Source organism: Xiphophorus maculatus, chromosome 16 (genome assembly GCF_002775205.1).
Source record: "Xiphophorus maculatus strain JP 163 A chromosome 16, X_maculatus-5.0-male, whole genome shotgun sequence".
NCBI classification, from domain to species: Eukaryota; Metazoa; Chordata; class Actinopteri; order Cyprinodontiformes; family Poeciliidae; genus Xiphophorus; species Xiphophorus maculatus.
Genome location: NC_036458.1, coordinates 13,865,112 through 13,881,159, shown reverse-complemented (window position 1 = coordinate 13,881,159; position 16,048 = coordinate 13,865,112). Strand labels below are relative to the sequence as shown.

The 16,048-nt window shown below is 38.7% G+C and overlaps 1 protein-coding gene across 1 annotated transcript; it reads left to right on the top strand.

Moving 5' to 3' along the window:
- The first annotated feature begins 1,713 nt into the window (after nt 1–1,713).
- hs3st6 (heparan sulfate-glucosamine 3-sulfotransferase 6) lies at nt 1,714–15,569 on the top strand. Its single transcript, XM_005808758.2, has 2 exons — nt 1,714–2,531; nt 14,685–15,569. Exons 1-2 carry the CDS (start codon nt 2,002–2,004, stop codon nt 15,301–15,303), a joined length of 1,149 nt encoding a protein of 382 aa, XP_005808815.1. The 5' UTR covers nt 1,714–2,001; the 3' UTR covers nt 15,304–15,569.
- Nucleotides 15,570–16,048: the final 479 nt, after the last annotated feature.

Genomic DNA, 16,048 nt, shown 5'->3' with positions numbered 1-16,048 from the left:
TTTCAAGTAGCTCAAAAGTTTGAGCTTGGTAGACAATATTGTTTTTCAAATACTTTGATCCACTGAATTCAGCCTTATGGGTCATTAGTATCTATTATATGTCTAAAAAAACCCAGAATGGAATAATGAATAACAAAGAAAGGGTGAAATGCTAAATATCGTTAAAATAAACTGGTAAACATATAAACTGAATAGAAATGCCTGGAAAATTACTACCGATGGATGAAAACAGCTATGGAAGTACCTAGTCAACAAACTCCATCGCTTCATTGGAAATTTAATTAATAAAGATTAGTAGAATACAGAAATCCTTGCTAAGTTCTAGAGTTTTTTTTTCTATAGCATGTTCTGTTTGTCTTAACTAATATATGCTTCATTTTATTACGTCCGAGCTGCAGCCCTAACTTTAGTCACTTTAAAATACACAAAGTACATTTCCTCTTGTTTTTTTTCTTAAGTCAGAAAACATCAGTTTTTAAAGACTATGAACTAATGCTATTGAATATGGATTAAAACACACAACAGTCCAACTTTACAGTGAGACTGTCAAATGTATTCATGATCTCTCTCTGAGTATTTGTTGCTTAAGGGTTGAGTTGTTCACCTCTTCCTTAGATAGTTTATCCAGACATTTCTCCACCCTCTTTTTTTATCCTCTTATCCTTCAAAACCGATTCCACAAAGTCAGTTCAAAGTCTAAACTTCGCCTCACTGTCAGAAGAAACCTTACACCTGCTTTACAAAGTCAGAGAAACATCCCAGCGCTGATCCCTCCTGCATGTAGCCTGAAGGTGACAATCTCAACCTGTCATACTGTATGAGGTAGTGAGCTATTCCTCTGCTTTCCTGGGCACTCCGGTTTTAAATTTATATTTCAGACGTCTGTGTTTTGGTTTAGTGTTGTGTCTCAAGGTGCAACCAGAGCACAAAAGGAGACAAGAACTCTCAAAGGAGTCATGTCGATCGAGGTGCAATGAGGATTTTCCTCTGTGTAGGTAACAATCATAAAGCTAAAACTTTAATACTAAAGTGGGTTGAAAAAATTATTCCTGCATCTGGAAATGTTCCATATTTGCTCACATTGCAACCAGAAAGTTCAATGAAACGAGAAAGCAAATGTTGAGAGAATACCATAACAAGTCTGTTTAAAGTTTGTCGCAAGCTATGTAAGAGATACAGCCAACATGCAAAGAGAGATGATCAGCATCATGGTGTTATTCTTCATAACCTACTGGGAAGATGCTCAGAATTGATGGGAAAACGGATATAAAAGACTTAAAAAGACTCCATACTTATACCGATTTGGTATTGATATATATATATATTTGGATGGATTCACCCAACTCTAGTATCAGAATAAAGGCGGCTGAATAGAAATGCACGCCACACTTTTCAGGTTCTCTGAGAAAGCTAAAAAAAAGAAAAAAAAAGTGTAATTTTACTTTTTTGTGTTAGTTTATGCAGCAACGTTTGTGGCATTACAAAAATGTGAAAAAGTTCAAGCGGTGTGAACACTTCTGTTAGGTACTGTGAGTTCTTCAGGCTTTTATATATGTTTTTATTCTGTTTTGGGCTTGTTATGATGCACAGCAGATTGTAATATGAAACTTGTTCACACAGTGAACTGTAAGGGCCTGTCATCTGCCACTGGAGTGAAGGGTGGAGACTTGTGAGGCGTGTCGACCGAGGGGCAAATGAAGAGCGCCGAGGAGTGAACACCTCAGAGCGCACCAGCGCGCTACCAGGTCTGGGCATAAAAACAAGCTTGAAGATAAAGTGATTTCCAATTAAAAGTGATTCTGTGTGTACGTTTCATTTTCATTTGACAAGCATTGTGAAGTTCACTTCTGACAAATAATCGCTGCCAAATGGACTGCTGAGCTGAGGGAAGTTCTACTTATTTGCGCAACAGGTTCTAACTCATACAGATCCGATCCATGTAGGAGGAAGAAGCATGTTGTCAAGGTTTCGGTCATTTGGCGTCCAGCAGGAGATCAACTCATGGGATGTGGCGGCTGCAGAGTCAGGCTTAACTTTGGAAAGGTGCTCTCCAAGGTCTCCGTGTTCCTCACCATGGTCCTAATATTCACTTATTTCTTCTACTGTCTCACTGGACTTTGCGACTCGGCTCCGAGGACTTTATACAGCCAACAAGGTGCAGACGGGGGCGATGACAACGTGGACGACCGCAGCCAGGTGCTGGTGGACCTCCGGTCGCCTCCGCCTCACCACTTCGGCGCGCAGCGGCAGCTCCACAAGCGGACAGCCTCTCCGGACGCGTTGCAGGTGGACGCGGAGCAGCAGCTGCAGCAGCAGCAGTACGACCAGGGCAGCAAGAAGGAGACAAACAGCATCCCCGTTTCCAACACCTACGGGACTAAAAAGCTTCCAAATGCCATTATCATCGGGGTGAAGAAAGGAGGAACCCGCGCCCTGCTGGAGTTTTTGCGCATCCATCCGGACGTGAGGGCGTTTGGCGCAGAGCCACATTTCTTCGACAGGTTCTATGACAGAGGGCTGGAGTGGTACAGGTAGGCTGCTTACAGAACAGGTTGTTGGTTCACATCTAAATTTAATGGAAACACAACTGTTAAAGTTGCTTTAAACTATTACATTAAATAAAGAGTTTTAAAAAACAGCAGATCAGTTACATACAAAAAGTGAAGGACAATAGACGTACCTTTTCTCATTACGTTTTTGTACACGATAGCTAAAAGGATATACATGTGTGCTGTGTGTTCGCTTGTTCACCAAGTGGTAAAGAAGGCACAGTAAATAGAAATGAACCTTTCGTTCCAATGGAAGAAGTCTCATTTGCTCACATAAACTGTCTTAAAAATTATATTACTCAAAAAAGTCAAAAGCACTGTTAAATGTGCATGCTTTTACAAAAACGTATAAACACAAGGAAATGTAACATATTAAACACATGCCAAACTGCCAACCTATAATTACAATACACAGAGTGTTGAAAATATTAATTAAACAAACAACGAAAAATATTAAATATCAAAATCTCTGCAATCAATCAACAAACCAGATGATTCTAAGAAATTGAATATTTGTTAAAATAATTTTTTTTGAGAACCAGATATTTAAAGATACAGTCCAGTTTTGGATGATTTTCACTAACAAATATACACTGGCAGTTTCCCCTGTTTGTTTGTGTCTCTGGTTTGTTAAATCTCTGGTTTCCTTGTTTCCCCTTTTTGCCTGTATTTTCTCTCAGACATTTCTCCTATTTCCTCTGATCAACTTCCGCTACTTGCCTTCTTCCCTCACAGCTGCGCACAGTTTCTAATCAGCCACCTGCTTCTTGTTCAGCAATCAAGTGTCCGGCATAAATATTTGCTTTTATGCCACCAGCCTGTTTCCTCGTGGTCTCCTACTTTTGATTTTGTTTGGATTCACTGCTGTATATTAGTTCTTGGTTTTACTTAATTTTATGTACACCTTTGACTTTCACCTGCCTGCCTCCTGTTTCCTCCCCTGCATTTTGGGTCCCAATTTACAATTTTATGACAAGTAGCTTCAAAATCTAGATGGGGTTTAAAGGTGATTTCACATCAAATAAGCATAGGCACTGAATTATAAAGTGAAAAAGAAATTAACTTCAAAAATGTGTACAAGAGATGGTTGTGGCAATTTGTACTCAGAGGATTGCTTAGTCTTGTGTAAAAGGATAGGAAAACTAGTTTAGATCCTACTATTGATCCACAATACTTCATAGCAGGAATTAAGGTGACAGGAACAACTTAAGGTTTGATAATAAACACAAAACATCAAACCATACATAGGGACCACCATCCTGTTAAAAGTTGAGCCTCCTACGCATATGTGCTGATGTGTACTGTCAATAAATGAGCTAGAACACAAAAAGATTGATGTACTCAGATCAGCTTCACAAGGTACGATCCATGTGTTCTGCACTGTAGATCAAAGGGTCCTCGGGGCCCCAGAGGAGCCATTCATCATCTTGATGCCCATTTATAAACCATTTACAACCCACACTTCCACCTGTCATCCTATGTTTGCTCTGGTTGTGCTCCGCATAGGAAACCAACTATGATCACCCTGCAATGTCAACAAAAGGTCTAAGTTGGATGTTATCTTCAGCTTATGCAGATGTGATGATTTGATTACAGTGCGTGATTTTGGGGGGTTTCTAATTAGTTTCTGCTGTAGTGGCAGCAGCTGATTATGGATTGACCTGTTTGACCAAAACTGTAATTTATATCTGGGTTCAATTAAGGCTCTGAAGAGGGTTTTAGCTCACGATGAAGCTGATCCTGATCATATCCAGATGTTCTGCAAGCTTCTGAACCTGGTCCCAACTGAGCTCTCATCAGGCTGACAGGACAATAGTATTGTGAGACCTCTGAGCTAGAAAGGTGCCATGAGGAGAGGTGAAGGTTATGACAGGGTGAGGAGCATTAACAAACACAGATTTCAGAGGTTTCTCAGATGTAATTCCACCCCGTCTTGCCATAAACTCCTCACTCCGCCTTAACGGAGCACATTTGGCCACATGGAAACAGTTTCACTGCTGATAATTTTAACATGTTGAAAGATTTCTGTTCCTTGTCTGTCTCTTTATGCACCGTATGAATTTTTCCTCCCCCCCGTATCCTACACTTTTACACATAGGTTCCCTCCTGTTTCTAATTACCACATTTGCATCCCAGTTTTCACACATTCTTTTCACATATTTTACCCCCTCTTCCACACACCCCCCTGTCTGATGCGCTTCATCCTAATCCCACCTCGCTTCACTGTATTCCTCTCTGACAAAGTTTATATGTGTGAATACCTGTGGCAGATTTGGTGCTACTTATATTTTGTGTTTTTATGTGTTTAAATGACCCTGTATGGTTCTATAAACCTTTTAAAGCAGGGGTCTCAAACTCCAGTCCTTGAGGGCCGCAGTCCTGCAACTTTTAGATGTGCCTCTGCTGCACCACACCTGAATAGAATAATTAGGTCATTAGCAAGGCTCTGGAGAACTGATCTACACAAGGAGGAGGCAATTATGCCATTTCATTCCAGTGTTTTGTACCTGTGGCACATCTAAAAACTGTAGGTCTGTGGCCCTCAAGGACTGGAGTTTGAGACCCCTGCTTTAAAGTAACTGTTTTGTTGCTCCACTAATTTTGTAGTAACACCACCGGGGGCTGTAAAATAGATTTGCCATACAGTAAAATCTGCAAAACAGTACAAAGCAGATAAAATATGGTTGAGGAAAAATATAAGCTATTTGATTTCTTTATAACTCATATGTAAGACCTGCATTAGAGGTAAAGTATGCCACAGAAGGAGTAAAAACCGAAAACTTGGTTTATTAGTGTAACTTTGCACGCTTGTATTTCTTCAGATATGGGTTTGTAAAGATATAATTTTAGCTGTCATTATATGTCATATACTGTTGAGATGTGTTTGCAGTGATACCATGTGTGTGTACAATACTGGTTGACAGTGTGTGTACATCAGTGACTTATACATATAATATGACTTATCTATTTGAACAAGTAAGCTTTTCACAAACACTCTAAGAAAAACAATTGAAGTCTTTATTCTTAATTGTGGATACAGAGAAAGTGTTTTAATCTTTTTTTGTGGCTTTCATTGCATGTTCACATAGTGATTTGAAAAAGTTTTCTTCCACTTACATTTTCTACATTTTGTAATGCAACAACCACAAACTTCAATTTCTTCAATTGAGATTTTATGCGACAGGCTGATGCAAGGTTTAAAGCATATAATGCATAATGAAAACAAACGAAAGCAAAGTTTTCAGTATTTTCAACCAATGATATCTGACAGGTGCATGCATTTTATATTTAGCCCAGCTTTTACCTCCAAATATTTTGTGATTTGGAGGCACACGTTACTATTGGCTTGTATTACTAACAGTAACTAGCCTTGTTAGTGTGTTCAACTGGAAAATCCTGTTTTTCTGACTTGCAACTAAAACACTGCCCCAGTGTCACGTCTTTTAGAGCCTCTCAAAGATTTCCACTGAGGATTAAATGACCTGTACAACGATTTTGGAGAAGCTAAAGATTTGTTTTATAACCGAATCTTTCTTTAAACATTTATAAAAAAAATAGACTTTATTTATGATAGCACAAAGAGTCTGCTACCACATGTCCTGGATGGAAAAAAATATTAAAATGACATATGAGTTTAATGGAACTTGTAAGCTGTCACAATATGAAAGTTTGATGTCAGTTGTTGAAAGTATCAAAGTGAGCTGCACTGGTTAAGACACACCATAGATTATTCTGTACCCTTCAGTAACTGTGTTAGACCCATTCATAAATGTTTTCTCTTGCTTTTATCTTTTTTTGTGTGTTACATGTCTGTATTTCCATTCCATTCTTTTGTTTGCATGTGAGCACTTAACTCATTACTGGGACAGAAAACCCACAAACATTGCATTTAAAATGAGGCGAAGGTTTAAAGAGTTTGTGATGTCGTATAGCTTACATATGGGATTTGTCAGCCACTACAGACAGCTAAAAACCCACAGCTTTTCATGAGACAATGGCATTCTATTTTTTGTCTTGACATATGAAATGCTTTAATTGTGTTTCTCATTATGTTCTCATTGTGTTTTTAAAATTTATTTTAAAAGAAGCCAAGAAGCCAAGTACATCTTTAAAAAGCAGCTTTCGATTTTTGAGGGGAAATGTTTAGCTATTTGGAAAACTTGTTTTTCCTAAAGTAAAATGGGACTAACTGTGTGGATGATCCACAGGCTTAACATGTAAGATTGTGACCAATCAGACTGTTGCTAAAAGATAGCATAAATCATTTAAATCAGGACCTGTGAAGGTTGCGAGAGATGCTGCATGAGCCGACTCTTGTACTGTTTTTTTTTCCAACTGCGTTTTAAATTTCTTGATCAAATAATTTTATTTTAAAAAGAAAGGTAAACCCAACAGAAAAAAACTGAAACAACACAAGATATGACTGTATGTTATATCAAAAAAGATCAGCTGTTTCTTTCATGCTTTGAAAAACATCAAACCAAAAATTGTATGTCTGTCTCTCTCACACACCTTCTTCTATCCAGGAGGTCAAGTTCAACTAATCATCGAGCCAATCTTGATTTTTGACAGCTGAGGTTTTGGAGGTGGGCTTTTATGGATATGGGGCAACATTTTCCCAAGTGAGGGCAATTTTACCAATGGCTCCTTCAAAATTAAGCTCTAAGGCCATTAGTGATGGCGGTTCAGTGCCCCTGATTGGCGTAGCAGACCAGGAAGTGGCTTCCACAGTGTATAGCGGTAATGTGTTTTAATGATGGTGGGTTTTGGCCGTAGTTGGGTTTAGGTGGTGTTATAAGGTTTGGGGAAAAGCCCACACTCAAACCCCAGATGGGGTGAATTATTATAATTTAAGGCACATTGTGGTTCATTTTGGGGTGCTTGTAAAAATTTTGGAATAGTTTCACTTAGGTCGTTTTAGGTCTGTGAGAAAAATAGTCAAAGAAATGATGGTTCTGTTCCAGCGGATGCCTCAGATGCTTGGTAGTCATGGTCGGTGGCACTGCAATTTCCAGTGAAGGTAGCATGGGCCAAGAAAAATCTGAAAACAATGACACAGTCAAGAGTAGCTTGGTTAGAAATCATATAGATATGAGTTTCATCATCCCCTAACCTTTTTCACCAGATCTATATCAGAGTAAACTTAGACATCAAATTTCAATGTCAAACCAATTTTTTCACTCTTTCATGCCCTTACCTTATTTATGTCTTCTCCTGAAATGGGAAATTTATATTAACTTGGGGTGAACTGATTGCAGTTTTCTGCCTGATCATCAATTACCGATTTTTAAAAAGGTCTGATCTGCTGAATTCAATTTTGGTCAATACCAATTTTTTTTTTACTGAAATGTTGCTAAACATAGCAACGTTGCTGAATTGACAACAGAGGAGAGACAATTGTTAAATGCAAAAATAACCTGGTGGTCTGGTCTATCAGTCAAAACTCTCTCATGGGAGAACAGAAGAGGAGAGTGACTGATTTTTAGACCTTTGCTAAAAATCAAAGATCTAAATCAAAACTCGGGGAATAAGATCAGCTTCACATTTAAGTACTGGCTGATCAGCGATCTCCCAAAATTAAAAAAATTGGTGCCTATAAATTGGTGCACCCCTAAATTAACATTTTATCATGCTGAAAAAGCTTCTGCTGGGTCTATTTTTTCAATACTAACACACCAAGTCATTTATCTCTATTTAATTGTTGATCCACAAACAATGCTTTTAGTAAAATTGGTCAAAATCACTTTATTTGTGGTTTCTCACTGGTAAACAAGGATACATTGGTCAGTTTTGCAATTTGTTTTGTTCCTTTACATCATTATTTGATCAGAATAAAATCTACAAGCTTCCAGTGAATTGTATTTTGCACAGCAGAGGGTCTGAGCTTTATGCATACATGGATTTTTGACAAAAATCACATGAAAGTAGGTTTTCAAAGAGGACATGGGCAGACTGGTGTAGAGATATTTCCATATAAAATCAAATGGTCTCGTCATTTTATTCAGCTAAGATGATTCACAAGTCCAAAAAATATTTCTAGTGGAATTTCTGTGTCACCTGCTACTCCAGCCATAAAGGATTGCCTGACAGAAAGACATGTAATGAGCCCAGTCCTACCAGTTAGCCCCACCATGCATGCACCTGCAGGACAGTCTGTATCATCACCGCCACTCCAGTTAACTTCAGTGTTGATGGGCAGGGATTCGGTAAAGCTAAAATAGTCCTTGATTCAGACTGCGTGTACTATATTGAAAATCGTCCGACAACCCAGCCAGCGCTGAGGGCTTTAATCCATAAACATTATAATTACTTTTTACATAAATACACTCCTCCTAAATGCAAAGTCTCCCCATTATCTGCAGTCGTTTGCTATGTTTGGAATTTTGCTAGCATTTGCTAACTTACGCTACAAACAAAATCACCTGACTAGAAACTAAAATGTAAATGTAATCAAAACTTGATGATCACATGAAAAATATTCACCAAAGTTATATTTTCCCCCTGGAGAGGATATAAATGTCTGAGTACTTCAGGTTACTCAAAGTAAACTTTATGCCCCTTAATTGAATACAAGAGAATAAACATCCTGATTAAACCTCAGGAGACCATGAATATCTACATTTAATGGCAATCAATTAAATTGTATTTCTGTCTAGATCAAAATGGTGGACCCACTTATACTATCATATTTATAGTTTAAAGATTGGCCATCGATGTATTTGCCAGGTTTTCTGCGCTGCTTGCAGATTTTCCTGGATAATTGCTAAACCTCTACAACTTGTCTCTGCCTTAAAGAAATTGACATTTTTGCTTTAAAATAAAACGTTTACTTGTGGATTTGTGAATCATTCCCTCATCTCTTCACTGCATTGCTAAATTACAGGCTCTGGAAAGTCAATATTACCATGTGGGTTAGTTGGATTTGTTTCTTAGACTTTTCATACTACTCCACTTTAAATTTGTGTTTTAATAACTTGTTCAGCAGCCCTGAGGCTGAAATGACTCATTGTTCTCCCTACCCACCGTCAGCCACTATGCAAACAAATAAAACTCAGCTTTAGTGTAGTCGTTCACAAAAGTATTCAAAATTAGACTGATGTCATTATCATTCATGATAATGGTGGTGCATGCATATTCTGAGTGCAACAACTACATACATTATTGAACTTCCCTGGAAGGTCTAAAAACTCCTAATTATAATGGACACTACTTGTCTTTCCACAGGCATCAACAAGCCTAAAGTACCAACATACATTACTCCTTTCCTTTCTTGATGGCCACTTCAAGTAGTTTCTGTGAAAATTCAGCACTTAGGTTTTCTCAATTGGAGGTTAGCTTTTCACTTAGTCCATTAATGCATTATTAATCGTGAGGGTAAGCATCTTCTAATACCTGCGGTATGAACTAGTGACAATATTATTACTTGCCGTCAACGTCCCGGGACGTAATCCTCCACTTAGAGCCATAAAGAGATTCATATTCAGCTCATAGCATCAAGTGAACATATTCATACTCCTTGAACATTTCTATCACTTTACACTTAACAGCCACAAACTTCAAAGTATTTTATGTGACAATCAAACAATAGTTTATAATTGTGAAAGGGAAGGAAAATTCTACATGATGTTCAAATGTCTTTTACACTGTGACATCTGAAATGTGTGGCAGGCTTTTGTATTTAGCAATCATTAGTCAGTACTTTGTAGAACCATCTTGTATTGTTTCATGAAGCCTGTTTGTGCTTTAAACTTCACCAGTACTTTGTCTTTGTGATGCAAGTTTATTTATTAATTAGGTGACTCTTAAAGGCACGCCATTGAAATTAGTTTTATTTAGAGGAATATAAATGAAGGGAGTCAAATACAAGTGCATGTCAGACTTTTCAGACTTTTGAATTTCTTCTTTTTTGGGAAAATTAAATGAAAACCGTGTTTTATCTTCCTTCCACTTCACAATGATGTGCTACTTTGTGTTTGTCTATCAAATAAAATCAGAAATAAAATGCATAGAAGTTTGTGGTTGGAACTGTGAAAACACTCCAGAACTATGAATGCTTTTGCAAGCCACTGTAAAAGAAATAAGTGGGCTAATTCTGTACCTCAAAAGTCTTTGTTTTTAGTTATTTGAACAGGAGCTGATTGGCTATTTTCCCCCCCTTTTAATCTGTACATTATGCTGGAATAAATGCTGACATAAGCTAATGGGTGACTAACTGTGACCAGAGTGGATGAAGAATCACCAAAAGTCTGAGAAGAGGAACCGACAGCCACATTTTTTAAAAAACATGTTAGACTTCTTTTCATTTCCAAACCACACTGTCACTTCACTTCCAGTATTTATATGCCCTCCCCCTCCTTCGCTGTCAGAGGTGATGACAAGCAGTATTTCATTTAGATATGAAAGTTCCCACTCATCCTGTTGGGCAGTCCCTGGCCTTAAGGCTTCCTCTGTCACCCTTTGAGCACAACAACTCTGCTGAGAAATGTTTCCCTCACATTGTTTTTGGGGGCTCTTTTAGTTTTATTGCCTTGATTTTCCACCAGCCTTTTTAATTGGGTCCCTGCTATGAACAATATCTTGGATGAAAAGACGCTGATTGTAACAAAACATTTTTCCAGCAAAAAAACAAAACAAAACAAAAAAGAACAAAACAGTTTTTATATAAATGGTCCAGTAAATGACGTTATAAGCCCTAAAGTTACCAACCTGTTTTTGATTGAGAAAAAGACATGGTAGATTTAGATTTTTAATGGTCTTGTTTCCTCTGATCACACACACTTGATGTGCAGCATGCCTTTTGCTAAGGTGCTGCAGGGGTGTAAGCTGGAGCACTTCAGTGGGAGAGCCCGTAATCTGAGGGACAGGAAGTCTGTTGGCCACATCCTCGCAGAAAAGTTTGTTGTTTTTTTTCTTTTTTTTAATCTAATTGTGCGATCCAGACTGCTTCCAGCATATCAGCTTTGTAATCAGCTCTGTGGCACTTCGGGGAGGAAAAAGCGTTGCATTCTTTTAACAGCAGGGAGTTCCAGACGCGTGTAGTTTATCAGCAACGCTTTTTTTGATGGGCTAAATAGAAAACATATTTGTTCCCCGAGCCTCACGTTTAGGCACAAAACTAAGATTTACAAGTTTATTGCGGGTTAAACAAGAATTTTGATTTGCACCTGGATTTTAAATGAATCATCCTTGACAGATTTACAGTACTCCTTGTCGCCATATGCAGACAGATTTATGACAGAAGTTGCTACTTATTGATTCTTGGTTAATGAGACTGATTGATCAATAGGGGGACAGGCACTTGGAGGGAGAGGGGTAAAAGCCACAGCTCATTAACTATGCATGAGTATGGAAAGAAAACTAATGGTCATTATCCAAAGTGTCACTCAACAAGGAGGAGTGAAGGACAAACCCAAGCCCACGCATGACGAATCAGAGGGCAAACGCTAATTCACTTATCAGTAAACACCGTTACCGCTGTGCCCACGTGTGTGCATAGTGAAAACCACACGCATTGCAAGCACTGAGCACAATCTGTCACACAGAGACAGACTTATTGATCAGACCCAGATAAACAGAGTAAGGAGGCAGAGGATAGCCTCGTGCAATTGGATAGTGATCAATTAGTGGTCTTTTATTATGGGCATTGTAATGGGCTGAGATGGCTCACCTTGAAGTAAACGCAAAAGACATAAAACTTTTTTTAAAAAGTCCTCCATCCAGAATATATTAGGATTGACAGGATATCCAACCCTCTGTGGAACAATAAAGGCTATTTCTAATCTATTTGTTATTCTATTTGTCCCGCAAGAATTTATTCACCTTCATCCATCTCTGCAATCCACATAAAGTTTTATTTGTGCTCCCTCTTTAAGCTACATCAGTTGGTGTTTATTACAAGGCCGTTTTCCTGTGGATGGGAGACACCAACGTGGCTGAAAAAGTCTGTTTCAGAAAAGCATCCATGTCAGAGTGGACTAAGCGTCTTTGCTAAATCCACTCTAAGTAATGATAAACCCATTTGATGCCATATTTAAAGTGATAAAATCAAGTGAATTCCCTCCGATAGTTGAAACTCTCAATCCATATATTTGTCTGTGGATTTGCTTGATCCACCTCTTTTCTGAGACTTTCAAGATGTTTGCTTTTCACATTCATGAAGTTACACTCATGTACTCATTATTCATCCTGACTAATGCTGCTTTTGACTAAATGATCCCAACTGAGGCTTTAGACCACTGACATCTGCTTCTATCAGCAACTTAAAAACCATAAGTAACATGTTTAAGTGATATCACCCAGTGCTAAAGCGAAACAGATATTTCTCTCAAGAGCTCAAAGAGTGAAGATTATTTCTTTAATTAGTTATCTTCCCAATGCAAACTTATGAAGAGAGGCTGCAGTATTAACGCAATGCAGACTTTTGTTTGCTTTTCACTAATCATCAGATCAGACTTTGATCATGAAAAGTTTCACAGGGAAAATAAATTCCCCTCAAAACTCATCTACATTTCTGAACGACCTCTTATTACGGCCATTTGGACTCAATTGAGGCTTCCAATGTGAAACAAATAAAGCCCAAATGCTCCATTACTTGTTTATTTTATAGGAAACCACATGAATGCTTTCCATTTCCAGTAACACAATAAGATGTATGAAACCAAAATGGCCAATAGACAGTTCCTCCTCCGTTTTAATCATTGCTCATCGCCTGTTTCTCAGGCAAACCGTCTCGCTTCTGAAATCTTAGTCTGCCACAAGTCTGGCTCACACAGCTCTTCTGTCAATCACGAGCACATCTGAGACCTGAATGGTGCCCACAATGCCTGTTTGATAGATGGACTAGAAATCAAACCACAGAAGAAGAAACAATGTGCTCAAACGATACCACACATATGTTGTTTGTGAGCTACCCATATAACAAAAATAAATAGATAAATCAGTTTATTGTTCTATGGACACAGATTACTTTACATAACTCAGAACATATCATGATATTCCAGCTCACACAATACTTGTATTGGTCTATTGTGCACAGTCTCTCCCTCCCTCTCCCCCCACCTCACAGCCATATGTTTAACACACTAGCTGAGCTCAGCAGCTGGACAGCCTGGTCACACTTCCTGCAGACATATTGGGCTCTTTAAATATGTGCAGTAACAGGCAGGGGAGGCGAGGATGAAACAGGGTGGGCGCTTTGCTCTTGCAGGAAGAAGAGGGGGTGGAAATCTGTAGGAAATTGCTGTTAAGTGGTTCTTGAGGTTTTGTGGTTTTAGACTCATCAGACTCCAAGTGAGCGGATGGTCCTACTCTGCAGACCTTCAAGTGAGGTTTCGAAGGGGCTGCAAACAATAACACGGTCTTAGATCCAAACCTTTAATCATACATGAATTGAGGTGATTTAATGAAAGAAGGGTTACGGCTACTAAAATAAGTGTGTGATCAACCTGGCAAGTTTGGCTGTAGCTTCACTCCTTCAGGTATAAGAGGTTAAAAGCACATTCCTATCCTTTGAACTTTTCACTTTTTTTTCTTTTTACATTTCAACCACAAACATCGATGTATTTATAAGGGGTTTCATAAGACAAACCGACTCAACATAGTGAACCACTGTGAAGTGGAAGGAAAAGAGACACATTGTCTTCAAATATTTTTTATAAATAAATCAGAAAAAGTGTGGTGTGCTTTTGAATGAAATCCGCTGAGACCAAATTGCTGTACTTGTCACAAGACTAACAACAAAAACACACCATCTTAACAATGAAACGCGGTGTTGGCAGCATCATGCTGCAGACATGCTTTATTTTTTAGCAGAGACATGAAAGGTGGTCAGAATTGATGTGAAAAATGATGCAGCTAAATATAAGGACATAGTGGAAAACCTGTCAAAAGCTGTCAAAGATTTGAGACTAGTATGGGAGTTTAATGACTAAATATTTCCCCATAATCTTGTGTTAGAATGGTCTAGTCAAAGTCCACATTTACTGACACGGCATAGAAATCTATGCCATGTCACAACAAAATAAGAAAAAGCATAAGAAGTTGGCGTGAAGGATGTTAGGCTCATTGAAGAAACATTCTGATGAGTGAATGCGTTGGATCAAAATACCTAACTGGAAATTTCTTCTTCTCATCTAGAAACCTGATGCCCCGTACTCTGGACGGCCAGATCACCATGGAGAAGACACCGAGCTACTTTGTAACCAAGGAGGCTCCCAGTCGTCTTTGCACAATGAACTGCCACACCAAGCTCATTGTTGTAGTGAGGGACCCGGTAACGCGTGCGGTGTCCGACTACACCCAGACACTCACCAAGAACCCGGGACTACCGTCTTTCCAGAGCCTTGCCTTGAAGAACTCCTCCACAGGACCGGTAGACTCCACTTGGAGCGCCGTGCGCATCGGCCTCTACGCCAAACATCTGGAGAACTGGCTCCAGTATTTCCCCCTGTCTCACTTTCTGTTTGTCAGCGGTGAGCGACTCGTGTCGGACCCCGCCGGGGAAATGGGACGGGTTCAGGACTTTCTGGGCCTGAAAAGAGTAATTTCAGACAAACATTTCTACTTCAACCAGACTAAAGGTTTTCCCTGTTTGAAGAAGCCAGAGGGGAGCAGCAGGCCTCGCTGCCTCGGGAAGTCAAAGGGCCGACCTCACCCCCAGATCCCATCCGAGGTTCTGCAAAGACTCAGGGACTTCTACAGACCGTTCAACCAGCGTTTCTATCAGATGAGTGGACAAGACTTTGGCTGGGACTGATAAACGACGATCAAGTCTGCCTTAAGAAAAGCCTCTTGATGTTTCTTTGAAATTTTGGAAATCTAAGATTCTCAGGGAGGGGTAAAGGCAAAAATCGTTTTGCCTGTAAATGCAACCTGACATGCAGCACTCATAAACTGCAGTAGTTTATCTGTAGAAGTGGAGCTGAGACAGACCCAGTGCTGCTAATATGCAAGTATACACATTGAGGACTTTAAACCACTCTCATATGGTTTGAAGGGTTTCATTGTCTTTCTTTTTTTTATCTCGTTTTTGTTTATAAGATGACATCATATTTATAGTTTATGTTTAAATGTTTTTATTAAAAAAATAAACCTTTTATTTATTACCATGTACTGTTTATTACATGGCAAAGAAAGACAAAATGGCTTAGCTGACAGGACATTGGGAATAATGTCATACTACAGCAATGCTTTGACACTTTTATTTTTTTGTTCTGTTTTCTGTTTCACCCAAAACAAGACAATCAGACGATTTGCTACACAGTGCAAAAAATTTGTAATAATTGCAGTTGAAATACAATTTATACCTCAAATGTAAATATTCAATTAAATCTACACATACAAATGTTGTATTTAGTGTTAATTGCGAATTTTTCTAAATTTCATGTGTTTCACAGAGAACCAGCTTTATCTGTTCATCACAAATGGTTACAAAGTCATTAACTATTACAAAAAAAACTAAACAAAAAAACATCTGCAAACGTCTCAATCTGCCAAAATTC

What these genes read in the sequence shown, in the direction of transcription:
- hs3st6 (XM_005808758.2), top strand. Translation starts at nt 2,002, where the DNA reads ATGGGATGTGGCGGCTGCAGAGTCAGGCTTAACTTTGGAAAGGTGCTC. An exon ending in AGAGGGCTGGAGTGGTACAG is followed by an intron (nt 2,532 to 14,684) that starts GTAGGCTGCTTA and finishes CTTCTCATCTAG; the next exon opens with AAACCTGATGCCCCGTACTC.